The sequence below is a fragment of the Lissotriton helveticus genome, chromosome 2_1 (assembly GCF_964261635.1).
Source record: "Lissotriton helveticus chromosome 2_1, aLisHel1.1, whole genome shotgun sequence".
Classification (NCBI taxonomy): domain Eukaryota; kingdom Metazoa; phylum Chordata; class Amphibia; order Caudata; family Salamandridae; genus Lissotriton; species Lissotriton helveticus.
In genome coordinates, this window is record NC_136059.1 from 389,561,267 (window position 1) to 389,577,272 (window position 16,006).

Genomic DNA, 16,006 nt, shown 5'->3' on the forward strand with positions numbered 1-16,006 from the left:
GCGTATTTTATTGTGCCCCAAATGATTTCTTGTGGCATCTTGTTTTTCTTTTAGTTCTACATTCTATTCCTTTAATTGCAACCTTTTTAACCAACATTTCGATCGTATCCTGTGTTCTCTCATCAGCTATTCACTCCAGCTTGTTTGCTCCTCCATTCCTGCGCCCTGATCTATTTCAGTGGATCGGTGCATAAGACCTGGAGTCTCGCTCCACTTTTTCTCCCTGAGCAGACTACTTGCTCGGACTCTCTCGGTGGGTGTGGCAGATTTAGGAGCCATCATCTGCGGGGACTGGGGGAATACTACAGCGGCCATATTAGTGAGGGCTCGCTAGGAACGTCGCTCGGACGACGTCATAAATACATACGTGCATGGCTCCGCGCAGCGGACGCGCATTGCGGGAGCGCCGATCGCGCGCCGGAGTCAAGCCAGAGTCCTGCCCGTCTGCGCCCGTCCGCGAACGGACGGGGCTCGGGGCAGGACTCTATAGACCCGGCTCCCAGTCATCTATGGAGCCACATAATAATCAGAGTCCGCGCTATCAATATACTAAAGAAGACCTGCTGAAACTTGGTAAGCCACTATTATACGACTGTTTACACGCTACAGATCCAATATCCATACCCGCACATTGCAACACTTGCCATCAATCACTTCCCAATACTATCTCCTTTTTGCACACCACGTCGGAACTAAATATGGCCTTACTTAACTGTAGGTCCATGCCTAAGCATAAAACTGAGATTTTTGACCTGCTTGCAAAGGGCGATCTGGATATCATGTTTCTTACTGAAACATGGTTAGAGGAAGCCTCATCCCCGGATGTTTTAGAGGCTATACCCAGTAACTATTGCCTCTTGAGAATAGATCGTCAGAAACAACGGGGAGGTGGATTAGCTATGATTAGCAAAAACGTACTGGAGTGCACTCTAATTGAACAAAAACTCCTGGACAGTGAATGTGGAAGATTTACCATTAAGATAGATACTAACAATACTATCATGGGACTATTAATATACAGACCCCCTGGAGCAGCACAATCCTTCAGCAGCCATCTTATTGAACTAACCACTCAGTTAGCCATAAGACACAAAAAACTGCTCATACTTGGTGACTTGAATATCCATCTAGAGGATAGCCACTCCAAGGAAGCACAGCTCCTTTTAAATGCCCTTGACGCAATCGATCTTAAACTTCTATCTACCCTGCCTACGCATCAACAAGGGCATCTACTAGATCCGATTTTCTCGAACTGGGACGGGGTAAACACGTCCTCACCCATTCCATTAATATGGTCGGACCACAGTATGGTGCCATTCAAAATAACCACTAACAAGACTATTAAGTCACATGCAAATAACCCTCCCTACAAACGCCGTAATTTTAAAAAATGCACTCCTGAACTGCTGTTGCAGGAACTCACTGAACACCCCCCGGCAACTGGCCTATCCCTTCAGGAGGTATGGGACAATTTTGAATCATGGCTAACTAAAGCATTAGATAAAATTGCGCCCTGGACGACCAAACCCCCAGCACGACAATCTAAAAACGCCCCCTGGTTTTCTGAAAAGTTGAAAACAGCTAAAGCCCTATGCAAATCTATCGAACGTAAGTGGAGGAAAAGCTACACTCCTGAACTTAAAGAAAACTATAAAGCTGAGTTAAAAAAATATCAAAAGCTGGTACGATTAGAAAAGAGTATCTATTACAAGAGCAGAATTGTGCAAGCTAAAAACCCTACTAAGGAATTATTTGGTATCTATAAAGAAATTACCACACTTTCTCGCCTAGATACTAAAGATACCTACTCCACAGAGATCTGCGACCAGATAGCTGACTTCTTTGTGGAGAAGGTAGAAAAAATTCATGCTACATTTTCTTGTAGTACCAGATCAGATAAAAATAAGGTGGAGGCTCTAAATTCTTGCCCCCTTAAACCCCAGTTTACCAACCTCAGGACCCCCAATAAACAGGAACTTATGAAAATCATAAATTCTATCTGTTCTGGCTCCCCTATGGATGCCTGCCCACCGGAACAGTTCAAAGCGGTCATGGAAAGCCTATTATTGGATCATATAAGCAGCATGATCACAATCTCATTCCAGGAAGGCAACGTCCTGAAAAACTGGAAATCTGCTCTGGTACTCCCATTAAAAAAGAAACCGAATATTCCTATTACTCAGCTCCAAAACCTACGGCCAATTTCCCTTCTCCCTTTTTGTGCCAAGATCATAGAGAAGGTAGCCAATCTCCAACTCATGGAGTATTTGGAGAAAGAAGCACTCCTCCACCCTTCCCAATCAGGATTTAGATCAGGCCATTCGACAGAATCAGCCGTTCTATATTCCACCGAACTGATTCGGAAACTGGTGGATGAGGGGGAGACAGCAGCGTTGGTCCTATTGGACCTAAGTGCAGCGTTTGACACCGTGCTGCACTCAACACTGCTGTCTCGGCTCTCAGACATAGGAGTAAAAGACTCTGCCCTCACCTGGTTTCAGTCATACCTCACCGAAAGAACCTTCCAACTTCACTGCCCACCCTTCAAATCTTCTCCTCGCGATGTTAGCCATGGGGTTCCACAGGGCTCTAGTTTGAGCCCTACCTTATTTAACATCTACATGGAACCCCTGGCATACATCGCGGAGGAATTTGGGGTGGGCATTGTCAGCTATGCTGACGACACCCAGTTGGTGTTCAAAATAACGCCAGACAGTAGAGACTTAGCTTCCAACTTCTCTAACTGCATGTCAAAAATAGCGACATGGATGAACGCCAACTGCCTCCGTTTAAACGGAGATAAAACAGAGGTACTAATAGTTGGGAAGGATACCTCAGTCTGGTCGCAAGCATGGTGGCCTAGTGAGTTGGGAGAAGTACCCATGCCTGTAGAGAAAGTGAAGAATCTCGGAGTCATGCTTGACACCGATCTCTCAGGCAGAACTCAGGTAAACAAAGTAACAGGCAAATGCTATAGTACTTTAAAAGTACTGCGTAAAGTTTTAGACCTTCTCCCAACCGAAGCAAGAAAGACCATAGTCCATGCCTTAATATCCCCTCATTTGGACTATGGCAATGCTCTCCTACTTGGTCTTAATCAAAAGAGCCTACACCAGCTTCAGTGCATTCAAAACTCTGCTGCACGACTGGTGCTTGGTCTCCCTAGGAGAGCATCCACTAAAAATGCACTCGCCAAGCTTCACTGGCTACCCATTAAAGAGAGGATCATATTCAAAACTCTCTGCTATGCACATCGCATTGCTCAAAATAAAGGTCCCAGTTATCTGAGAGGCCTTCTTACCATCCATAGGCCGGTTAGAGACCTCAGATCAGCAGGCATGATGCTATTTAAAATCCCTCGCATCACTAAAGCTAAAATGGGAGGAAAATCCTTCCGCTATTTAGCCACCAAGCTTTGGAATGCCCTACCGATACAGCTCCGGATGGAGCCATCGGAAACCAGGTTCAGAGCCAAACTCAAAACGCATCTATTTCCCACAGCTTAGCTCCTCTTCCTGTTCTCTGGCCTCTGGATGGGTTGAACTTGCAGTCAGCGCGGGGACACACAGTTCTGTGCAGCCAGGCGCTTAATAAATGATTATTATTATTATTATTATTTATTCAGCTTGGTTTTCTGGTATTCTGTTGCTAAGGTCAGTGAGGGTGCATTCCCCTCCGAATTATCTTTCAGGAAGTTCTCCCCGTGGGCCTGATTAATAAATGTGACCACAAACATTAGATGTTTGTTTCAGGTGAGCCACTAAGCGATAAGGGCATCTGCTGTCCTGTGTTTTTCTTTGAGGTCTTCACCAGCTTTTTATGGACCAAAGGATTTTGCCTGCTTCTGCGACAGTCTTTTCCATAGTCTTACCATGTACCTGATATTTCAGCTTTTTAATGTTCTCTTCCTCTGCAACCTCAGATAGCTGATTTAAAACTTTCAGTTCTCAAATACACTCAAAAGTGTGCTTCTTTTCATTTTGAAGCATGGAAGACCCATCACAGTTATCCGAGAAAACCAAAATCCTATTGCACTGGGAAGTTGAGAATGATTAGAGAGAATGCTTTCACCAGAGTCAGAACAGATTATCATTGGTAGGAATTAAACAATGGACACATGAGCCCAATATATCAGTGTCTTACTTCTTTACAGTGCCTCAGAAGTACAAAATCACATTCGTCATTAGCTGGTGATGGCAGTCCGCAAGTGAAGTGAAACTTTTTCTTTTTCTTAGTGCGAAATATATGTATAGGTTTTCCACCAGTTCCACTAATACCAACAGTATCCCTTCATGGTCGTTGAGACAGCAGTGGCCTGAACCAGACAACCGTGGTCCACGCACCTATAGAATCTAGACATAGACACACTGATAACCTTCAAACCAGACTGTTCGTTATTGACAAGGCACCTTGTACATCTACATCATAACCTAGCATCATCTATCCTGATTGTGCACTTCCTAGCGATGTAGAAGTTGCTGCACTAAATATTCCATAACCATCTATTGTCAATATTAATTAAGAGTAGCCAAAGCACAATCTGCATTCGCAACACACTTTCTTAAGTTGAACAAAATTTCTGTTGGGCATGGTTTCATGAGCTATACATTGTCTGTGAATATTCGTGGACTACTGCAGTATGTTTACTTCTTGCCATCTGTAGTAAGATGTAAAAGCTTGGAAGAGTACTTGCATACCAATCAAAATTGGTTCTCATCACTTCTGTCCCCATATACTACAGCCCATCCAAAAAGCGAATCCTTTTTTCTTAAAATGTTATTAAGGAGTTCATGAAGAGTCGGTTTGGCACATAGCCTCTGGTACTGAATCCTCATCTGGTGTGGAAAGTGAAGAAGATACTGTAGCCTCTGGTACTGAAACCTCATCTGGTGTGGAAAGTGAAGAAGATACTGTAGCCTCTGGTACTGAAACCTCATCTGGTGTGGAAAGTGAAGAAGATACTGAGAGCTTTGAAGAAAAGCCAATTTCAACCAACTGATAAAATATCCATTCAGCATCTTTCATGGCAGGTAGCATTACTACTTATAATAATGTCCGCAAGGAGAGTCCGAGAAATTCATGCATTTACAATGAAAGAACCATAGTGGAAAGTCATAATGTTAAATGGCTATTCCAATTTATTTCTAACTTAATCAACATATAGTGCCACTTACCTATTTAACCCTTGTGCAATTCCTGAGAGGTTAATGCACACTTTGTATGTAAGGAGCTGCTGTAAGTTTTACTTGCCAAATACTAATGATTTTCATGTATCTAACCAGCTATTTCTTTTGCTGAACCATACAAAGATTGGGCACTGCCCAACCATGGCTTTGCGTGCTGGATTGCATTAACCTTCCAATTATGCTGCAACAAATCTGGAAGACCTCCATGAGGAAAGGTGAAGCTCACTCCAACAGAGGTTTGGCAGCAACAGTTGCTCTTTGCAGGCATGTACGTGATGGATGGAGGCAAAGCTCCATCCTGGGTTACAATGAATGATTTTACCAAACATTACTGCCTGGACATACAGGCAGAGACAGCAGTGAAGCATGCTGTGTTATAGAAAATTTTCAGGTAAAATGAGCAACTTTTGCACCTTCCACTATTACAGTTACTGCACTGGTTTCTAGTCATAATTCAAGCAAGTGAATCTATAAATTATCAACTGCAGCAGAAGAAAATATTACTTACCTATAACTAATGTTATCTTGTTGTGAGATCTTTCATAGACTTGCATGTGATCCACCCATCTCTAATTATTAATGAGGCTGTTCTTACTTGTGACTAGAAAATCTGAAGCAGTGGGAGCCTCTGTTGGAAGTGAAGTTCAACGCTTCTGTGAGGAGGGAAGTTCAACGCTTCTCTCCCTTTTGACCAGAGTTTGTGTCACACAATGAGGCGAGTAGGCTGTACATAGCAGGTAAAAAATAAGTGTTTACTGTTAATGCAATTTAGCATGACTACGAAGGATTTCCCATGTGATGACGGGACAACTCCGCATGCGAATCTTTGAAAGTTGCAAAAGCTGGACAACAATACTTAAAGGTAAGTAACTTTTCTTCGGCATCTTTGGATGATCTTCATTGTTAGTCATAAACGATTTACTAATTCCCTACTGTGTTTGCTGTCCCCGGAGCACATTTTTAAATAGTTCATTTAGTAGAAACAGCATCAAGACAGGTCTTTGTCCACAAATCCTATTTGTTAATGTGTGGAGTGCAAGCCTAATAAGTACTCATTTTACAGCTTATAGAATCTATTAAACATTGCTGTGTTGGAGGATTAGTGTTATAAGTAAATATTATTATCGCAGAGAAAGCATTTTTAGTATCTGGGCTACTGTGTTTACATTAAGTATGCCATGCAAAGTTACAGCCCTTGCTCTGTTCTCAATTCATAGACTATTTTGGACATCACGTATGTTGAGGAGAACAAACTGGTTGATGAAGATTTTCCTGAAGACTCTTCCCTTGAGCAAGTAACTGACATTATTGATATACTTTCAGAACCAGAGAACTTGGTTAAACAATTATTGCAAAATCAAAAAGTGAGTATTATGTATTGTTGGCAATATTTTATTAGGTTACAGTGTTTTCTGCACAGAGCTGTACTTTATATAAGGAATGCAAGAGTACTCTGGGATTAGTGGGTTCAAGCTATTTGTGTTATTTCATCTATGACACTTTTGGAAATTAACATAATTATCCATTATTGGGGTATCTTTCATAGATTCACATGCCTGAATCATTCCCCGTCGCCGAGATGGGAGCCCCACAGTAAAATACAAAAGTATAAGTAATTAATATGCTAAAAGAGGCCAAAGGCTACACCTTAGTAGCCTATCTACGTCCTTATAGGAAAAGGACCAAAAGTCAGCTCCAACCAATCAGCTACCAGCACCCTCTAGAACACTCCCAACAGAAGCAGTTCTCCTCAGATTTTCACTGCACATCGTGTGGAAGGGAGTCTCCCTTAGTGCTACTCAGTTTCCTTCTCTTCAGCTCTTCAAGCAGATATGTCTGACAAAAAAGGCCTCTTCTGCTCCTGCAGGACCTGTGGGAAGAAGAGGGCCCATGTAGATGATCTACATAAAGATTATCTTTATTGCCTCTACCTTAAACATGAGGCTAAAGACTGTAAAATCTGCCGTACCTTTCCCAGCAAGATTCTCAGGGATTAGAGAGGCAAATTACTTTTATGGCTCAAGTCTTCCAAAGGGGGGAGGAGCCAAGCTCGCGACCGTGATGGCCGCGTTGTAGCTCGGCTCCGTCAAACCTTCCTGCCTGAACTGTCTATCCTGCACCTTATCCTGCCCCGAGAAGTCTTATTTGCTGGACTATGGACTTATGAAGTTTTGCTGGCACTCACCGTCTGCTCCGGATGTTCTTAAGTGCCGCGGATCCTGAGCTGCGCCCTGGTTCGCTTCGTGGCCTCCGGGGCGGGCAGGCCTGGTGCTCGTCTGCGGCGCCCAGGCGGGGCGGAGCGCCGGGGCCGACCCCTTGGTGGAGGAGCGGGGTCGGCAGGAGCGGCCATTGTGCGGTTGGACCGGTGGCGACTGACCGGGCCTGGTCTGGCTGTCTGGGGACCTGGTGGTGGAGTGCTGCCTTTCACGGACGGGGGTTGACCGAATGGGCGACTCGTCTCCCCTTTGTTCTCCTGTCCGGCCATCTTGAAACCCTCCGCCCGGCCTCGGCGGGCGGCGCCCGTTGGTCGGTGGCGCCGGCTGCCTCAATATTCTGGTGGCCTGCTTTTTTGCCCTGAGGGTTCCGTTGCTTGTCGCCGGCTGGTTTCCATCGAGCTCTGTTGGTGGCCGGATTGGGGTCGGAGATTGCCGCGGCCGCGCCGGACTGCAAAGATGGCGGCCCACACCCTGCTTCTACGCCCATTTGGGGACGGCGACATTTGCTCGCCGCACGGCACGTTTGCTGAATACCGTAAAGGTGAGCCTACAGTTGGCGACGTTTTCGCCGCCTTGTGTTCCTGGCGTGCTTCCATGACTGTGCCTGTCGATGGGCTGGATGGTAGCCTTTGTTCCCGGCTCGTTGGGCCGTCCCCTGCGTGTGTGGCTTCGCCGCTTCAGGGTGCTGCGGTGCCTTTCCTGGAAATTGAAAATGCTAAGGCCACCGCTTGTTTGGACGTTCAGATGCCTGCTGCCTGGTATTGTCAAGAGTTCTTCCCAGTGGTGGATGCATTGGAGAGCCTCCAGCCGAGATCCGTCCGGATCGGTCTCGCCGGGTCCCCCGGTGATTTTTTGCCTCGGCCTGCCGAGCGGAGATCCTGTAACTGTTTCACCGGGACAATTTTTTCCCCTTGGTCTGTGGAGCTGCGCTTGAGTTGCCTGCTGCTGTTGCTGTCCTTTTTTACTCATCCGGTCCGAAGCCGTTATAACTTGTGTAGTAGCTCGACGTTTGGAATCCCTGTTTTTCACCTCTGCCCCCTCATGTTCTGATTATGTGTCTCCTCTCCCGATGTTTTTTCCTTCCTTTCCCTTTCCTCTCTTTTTGCCTATATGGTTTCTTCCTTACTTTTTGACTCTTCTATATTTCGGGTTTCCGGTTAGGGCGACAGGCACGCTGCTGGGGGGGTAGGCCGTAGCCTTCCGCAGGGGTGCAGGGTGGGGTGGGTGGGGGGGGGTCTGACTTTTTGTTTTTCTTTTGTTCTTGGTTCTATGGCTCTTGTGTATTCTTTTTCTGGGCGCTGCGTCTGCATGTAGGCCTCCTGGGGTGTATTTTGCTAGCGTGGGCACACAGCTTTCCTGATACCGATGTTCATTGCGCATCCATTACTCCTGTTTCCTTTGGCTCCGTGGGCTGCCCCTTTTTCGTGTGCTTTATTTGCCATGGGGCATATACTGTGGGGCCGCGTCCTCTTTCCCTGTTTTTTCAACCCTTTTTTCTGATGTTCTTTTCCCCTTTTTCCCCTTCCTTCTCTCTTTCCCTGGGTTGATGTAGCGGATGGCTTCGTATTGCAATCCTGACTTCCTTTCTATGTATTGATGCGTATTCTTGTGGTAACGGGTGGGCGTTGGGCAGTGGATGATATTGTTTGCTGATGTGGGACTCATGTTTTGCCCTTGCTATGATGTAGCTGTTCTTTTTTTGAAACTCGCTGTGTTTTGTTCCACTGCCTGTTGACGACCCGCCACGGACTTTTGGACTTTAATAACTGCAATGTTCCTGCTCCTCACCCTATTATATTATAAAATTAACCTTCACTTTTCCTTCTCACTGTGGTTTCCTTGTGGCTATTTGCTTTGCTTTGTTGCATCTGTTATATCGGAGACCTGCTGGACTTTCTTTCCTGGTGTATGTGCTAATACAGTGTGGTGGCCGGCCCGATGGGTTGTAGGCCCGTATTTGTCAGCTATATCTGCACAATAAAGGTTTTAAAAAAAAAAAAAAAAAGTCTTCCAAAGGACGACCTCCTTCTTTGGCTGAGGAAGAGGACCGAGCTTCCACATTTAGTAAGACCCCGGACATCGCCTTCCTAACCGAGAACTGGATGAACCCCTCCTCAGCACCCGACATTGCCATAGCCATCCCCGACGGCTACAAAATCATCAGGAGAGACAGCACCAAACGCACCGGAGGAGGCATCGCCATCGTCCACAAGAGCTCCATCCACATAACGACCAACACCGACAACACGCTCCCCGACGCCGAACACCTCCACTTCTCAATCCACAGCGACCCCAAGACCACCCTTAGAGGCACCCTCATCTACAGACCACCGGGACCTCGCACAAAATTCAGCGAAGACATCGCAGACTTCATCAGCCCACACGCACTCCCCTCCACCAACTACATACTCCTAGGGGACCTCAACTTCCACCTGGAGAACCACGCCAACAACAATACCACCACCCTACTGGACAACCTCACCAACCTCGGACTGAAACAGCTGGTCAACACCCCCACCCACTACGCCGGACACACACTCGACCCGATCTTCTCCGCCAGCAAACACATCTCCTTCAGCCACACCACCAAACTATCCTGGACGGACCACAGCTGTGTCCACTTCAGCTTAAAAAAAAACACCGCACACCACCACGCCCAACAACCACCAAGAAGACAATGGAACCGAGTCACTCACTACAGCCCTCTCCCAGAACCCACCCACCAGCACCGCAGACCCCAACGAAGCTGCCACCAACCTCACGAACTGGATCTCAGACTGCGCCAACCTCCTGGCCCCCCTGAAGACCCAGGTATACAAAAACAACCACAAGAAAAACTCCTGGTTCACCCCCACCCTCAAGGACTCCAAAAAAGAATGTCGCACCCACGAAAAAACCTGGCTCCTCAATCAAACTGACGAGAACATGTCTGCTCTCAAGAACGCCACCCGCAAACACCACCAACTCCTCCGCGCAGCAAGAAAATCATCCTTCAAAGACAGGCTCGAAAACAACGCCCACAATAGCAAGGAACTATTCGGTATCGTCAGGGAACTCTCTAACCCTGATGCTGAAAACAACGCCATCCCCCCCTCTCAGGATCTCTGTGACTCCCTCGCGGCTTTCATTCACCACAAGGTCACCGATATTTACAACAGCCTCTCCACATCCAACACGAACCCACCACCGGAATCCGACACTGACAACACTACCACCCACACCTGGAACCCAACCACCACCGAGGAAACCACCCGCATAATCAACTCCATCCACTCAGGATCCCCATGCCCGCACCACATATTCAATAAAGCCAACAACATCATCGCACCCCATCTACGAGACATCATCAACGCATCACTCACCACCGCCACTTTCCCCGAAAACTGGAAAAACGCCGAACTCAACGCCCTCCTAAAGAAACCTACAGCAGACCCCACCGAACTCAAAAACATCCGGCCCATCTCGCTCCTCCCATTCCCCGCCAAAGTGATTGAGAAGATCATCAACACCGAACTCACCACCGCCCTAGAATCCAACGACTCACTCGACCCCTCACAGTTCGGTTTCAGAGCTAACCACAGCACCGAGACCGCCCTCATCGCAGCCACAGACGACATCAGATCCCTGACAGACAAGGGAGAGACCATAGCCCTCATACTCCTGGACCTCTCCGCAGCCTTCGACACGGTATGCCACCGTACTCTAATACAACGCCTCAACAACGCCGGCATCCGAGGCAAGGCCCTGGAATGCATCACCTCCTTCCTCTCCGGAAGAACACAGAGAGTCCGACTCCCCCCCTTCAGATCTACAGCTACTGAAGTCATCTGCGGCGTCCCACAAGGATCCTCCCTCAGCCCCACCCTTTTCAACATCTACATGACCCCTCTGACGAACATCGCATGCAAACACGGACTCAACATCATATCCTACGCCGACGACACTCAGCTTATCCTCTCCCTCACCAACAACCCCACCTCAGCAAGAACCAGACTACACGAAGGCATGAATGAAGTAGCGGACTGGATGACAGACAGCCGGCTTAAACTCAACACCGATAAGACGGAGGTCCTAATCCTCGGCCCTACTCCCACCGCCTGGGACGACTCCTGGTGGCCTCCCGCCCTGGGCAGCACTCCCCAACCCACCGACCACAACCTCGGCTTCATCCTGGACTCGTCCCTCTCCATGAACAGACAGGTCAACGCGGTAACATCGGCATGCTTCAACACCCTCCGCATGCTCCGCAAAATCTTACGCTGGATCCCCACCGACACCAGGAAGACCGTCACCCACGCCCTCGTCATCAGCCGCATGGACTATGGGAACACTCTGTACGCCGGCATCACTACCAAGCTACAGAAGAAACTTCAACGAATCCAGAACGCAGCCGCACGACTCATCCTGAACATCCCCCGACACCACCACATCTCCGGACACCTGAAGAAACTTCACTGGCTCCCAGTCAGCAAGAGGATCACCTTCAGGCTCCTCACCCACGCACACAAAGCCCTTCACAACCTCGGACCCAAACTCATCAACCACCGCCTCTCCTTCTACTGTCCGCCTCGCACCCTACGCTCGACAGGACAAGCCCTGGCAGCCGTGCCCCGCATCCGCAGGGCCACCGCTGGGGGCAGGTCTTTCTCCTACCTGGCAGCAAAGACCTGGAACTCCCTTCCCAGCCACCTGCGCGCCACACAGGACCACCTCTCCTTCAGACGGCAGCTCAAGACCTGGCTCTTTGAGCACTGACCCCCCCCCCAGCGCCTTGAGACCCCCACGGGTGAGTAGCGCGCTTTACAAATGCAATGATTGATTGATTGAGGTCTCAAGAAAGCTCCTCAGGTGAGGGAAGAAAACATCTTAAAACTTCCCAGGATAAGCCAGTTCATAAAGAGAGGATTTCTAAACATTCCTCTGAGCCAACGTCATCTCTGCCTTTTCTACACGTTTACAGAGACTCCAAGATCACCTTCTACAGACTCTGTAAATAAAAAACACTTACATTTTTTTTTGTAGACGACGACTGTTCCTTCATCGTCGACGATATGTGTTACGTTGTTGACGCCATCGTCGATGGCAACTGTCACAACGACGGCTATTTCCTCTCCTATCTCGTCGACGAGAATCCCTATTACTACAAGGGCATCGTCGAAGTCTGTTGACGAAGAATCTATCGGTGAAGCCACCGTCGATGACCACACCGTCGACGAAGTCCCCGTCGACGACAGCGCCGTCGACAGAACCGCCACCGCCGCCGCCGAGTCCGCCGACAGGAGCCCGCAGACAACGTCGTTGATGAGTGCGCCCGTTATCTTACCACCGTCGACGACGGGACCGTCGACCAGGGACCTTTCTACAATACTGATTTCTGCACCGTCAACACCCCCGTCAACGAGAGTTTCTCAGCTCAAGACATTTTAAAGGCCTTTTCAGGACTATAGTAAAGTGTCTCCCCTATTGCCATCCCACCTTTTAGAGGGTTTCATGGAGGCGGAGGATTATGGTGATGAGGATGATGAGGGCAGCTCATAGTCCATCTGAGCTCAATGTTAAATGCCAAGACATTGATGATGACGATGATTACCAGGAAGGACATTATTATCATGAACAATATATGGCTCCACGTCATGCCTATCAGTTCCATCACAGACAGGAACCACGCCATGGAGAGATGGGTCAGGACTTATCCAGGATGTGCAGACTATGTTGGCTGATTATCATCAAAGATTTCCTCCTCCGCAAATTTCGACAGAGAACCCACTTCCTCAAGTAGAGGTACCTGCTTCTATACCCAAGCCTACTATACCTAGTACACCGGCTCCTGCACAGGGTCCACCTGACACTGGACACCAGGACACTTTCTCCTCGGATGAAGAAGTTGAGGAAGACAAATTGCCTGATCAGGCAAATGCTCCGGATCCCTGGGATAATTATATAATCCAGACACCATCTCCGCCTCCGCACTTACCCTCTGATTCTCCTCCTGAAGACATCAGAGGATTTCATTATTTGATGCAGAGGGCAGCCACAAGGTTCCAACTACCTATTACTGTCAAGCAAACAGACTGTTTTTTACATGATTTTAAAGAATACACTAGAAAGGTCATAAGCTATATTACTATTATCGATTACATTTGGCAGGAGGGCGTAAAATCATGAAAACGCCAGCATCCATACCGGCGGTGCTACCTCCTGTAGACAAAAAATACCGCGCTTCAGAGGACAGTCCATCTTGCCTTGTAGGACACCCAAAACCAGATTCTGTCATATCGCAGTATGCACAGAGGCTTTCGAAATCCCCCGCAAAACCTATTACCACTCCTCCAGACAGAGAGGGACGTAGTATGGACTTTATGGGGAACAAATTACCTGCAGTGGCAACAAATAGAGCTGCTAATGCTTTAGCAATCATTGGCTGCTATGACCGTCAAATGTGGTCCCCCTCGTCTTCACTTATTGCGCAAAGAAGTCTTGCTCCTCAAGGAAGCAATAGAAGAAGTACCATCCACACAGAAAGGAACAGGTTTCTATTCTCGTTTCTTACTAATCAGAAAGAAGTCAGGAGAATGGCGACCGATTCCGGACCTGCGCAAACTCAACAAGTTTCTCAAAAAAACTAACATTCCTGATGGTAACGCGTTCCGATATTCTGAGATGCTTAAACAAAAGGGATTTCATGACTTCTCTGAACATGGAAGATGCATACTTTCATTTCCCTATCCATCCAAAACACCAAAAATATCTGCGATTTACAGTAGCGGGCACCCACTATCAATTCAAGGTGCTCCTGTTTGACCTAAAATCAGCGCCACGGATTTTCACCAAGTGCTTGGCACCAGTAGCTGCGACCATGCGATCCCGAGGAATGCAAGTTTTTCCATATCTTGACGATTGGCTGCTAAAAGCTCCGTCAGAGCAGGAAGCCAATCTTGCCACAACAACTTGTCTCCATCTGTTCAATACGCTAGGACTCACTTTGAACAAGGACACATTGAATTTGCTTCCAACTCAGGTTGCTAGGAGCGTCCCTGGACACCGCCCAGTGCAAAGCAGTCTTGTCTCAAGACCGTCAAGTGCGCCTTCAAAAATTAGCGGCAACCATTTAAAAAAAAAAGTTCGTTTCTGTTTGAATATTCAAAACGCTCCTAGGGATGTGCTCTTCAGCAATCAACTTAGTGCCTTTGGCACGGCTCAAGATGAGAACTCTGCAAGAGGAACTACAGAAACTATGGCAACAAGCATTGGGTTCTTACGAGGATGTTATCCGAATAACGGCATGAATGGTGGACGCACTCCATTCATGGTCCCAAACACTAAATCTTGCCCAAAGTCTCACCTTTCTGCAAAATATCCCGGACTTCATCTTAACAGCAGACGCCTCCATGGAAGGATGGGGAGGTCATCTACAGGACATGCAAATCCAGGGAAAGTGGTCTCAGACACAGAAACAACACCACATCGACAGTTTGGAACTCCAAGGTGTATTTTTGTCTCTTCAGGCTTTCCTTCCAAGGATAGCAGGTTCCTCAGTGCTGGTCCTTACCGACAAAACGACCAGCATGTACTACACAAACAAACAAGGAAGAACAAAATCCGTGATGCTTTCCCAAGAAGCGTAGGAATTGTGGGAAGGAAAAACGTTCCACTGAATATCCTTGAAGACCGAGCATGTCAAGGGTCTGCACAATACCGTGGCAGATACACTAAGCAGATCTCAATCTGGCTGCCACGAGTTGGAGCTGGAACTAACTCGGGTGAACAAAATCTTTCGGACATGGAGCAAACCAGCTCTGGATTTGTTTGCATCACAGAAGTACAAGAAATGCCAATATTATGCCAGCAGGTTCCTTCAACCAGTGCAAGGGGGAATACCCTTTCAATGAGATGGTCCGGGATCAATGCCTACACTTTCCCCCCATTCCATTAATCCCCAAGGTGATCAGCAAGATGAAACTGGAGGACTGCCGCCTAATCCTGATTCCACCCCGTTGGCCCAGACAGTATTGGTTCCAGGAGCTTCTTCTGTTTTCACAAGACAGACCCATTCGCCTTCATCCAACAATGACCATGTTATCACGGAACAAGGGCCACCTGTTTTCAGAGAATAAGGGCCACTGTGGATCCGGATGGACTTTCTAGTCCATCCGGAGCAACAGTCCCTGCACTTGCATGCATGTCTCCCGAATTCCTAGAGTTCAAAGACCTCAATATTTCACAGGACTGTCGAGACATACTGTCTAAATCTCGTGTTGAAAGCACTGTCAAAACATATCGTCTAAAATGGAAAAGATTCTGTTGTTGGTGTGAAGCCAATGAAGTTCATCCACTTCAAGCCCCTGCTGAACAGATTCTACCTTACTTGCTCTCACTGGCCAAGTCTGGCCTCACTTTTTCGCCAGTCAAGGTTCACCTGGCTGCTGTTTCCAGGTACAGGAAATCTCCATAGCTTCCTTCTTTATGTCCATCTTCTCTTATAAAACAATTCATGAGAGTCTTTTTTGCACTTTTCTTCCTGTGCGTGCACCTCCTCCAGAGTGGGAACTCAATGTGGTTCTAGCACAACTGATGAGACAACCATTTGAACCGGTCCATAAAGCA

General features: G+C 47.5%; 1 protein-coding gene across 1 annotated transcript in view; it reads left to right on the forward strand.

Annotated features, from left to right (window-relative positions):
• RIMOC1 (RAB7A interacting MON1-CCZ1 complex subunit 1) overlaps positions 1-16,006 on the forward strand; it is a 315,896-nt gene that overhangs the window by 151,499 nt on the left and 148,391 nt on the right. The window contains exon 3 of the mRNA XM_078675011.1: positions 6,404-6,550. Within this exon, the coding sequence (XP_078531137.1) occupies positions 6,404-6,550 (147 nt within the window). The remainder of the gene's footprint in view (positions 1-6,403; positions 6,551-16,006) is intronic.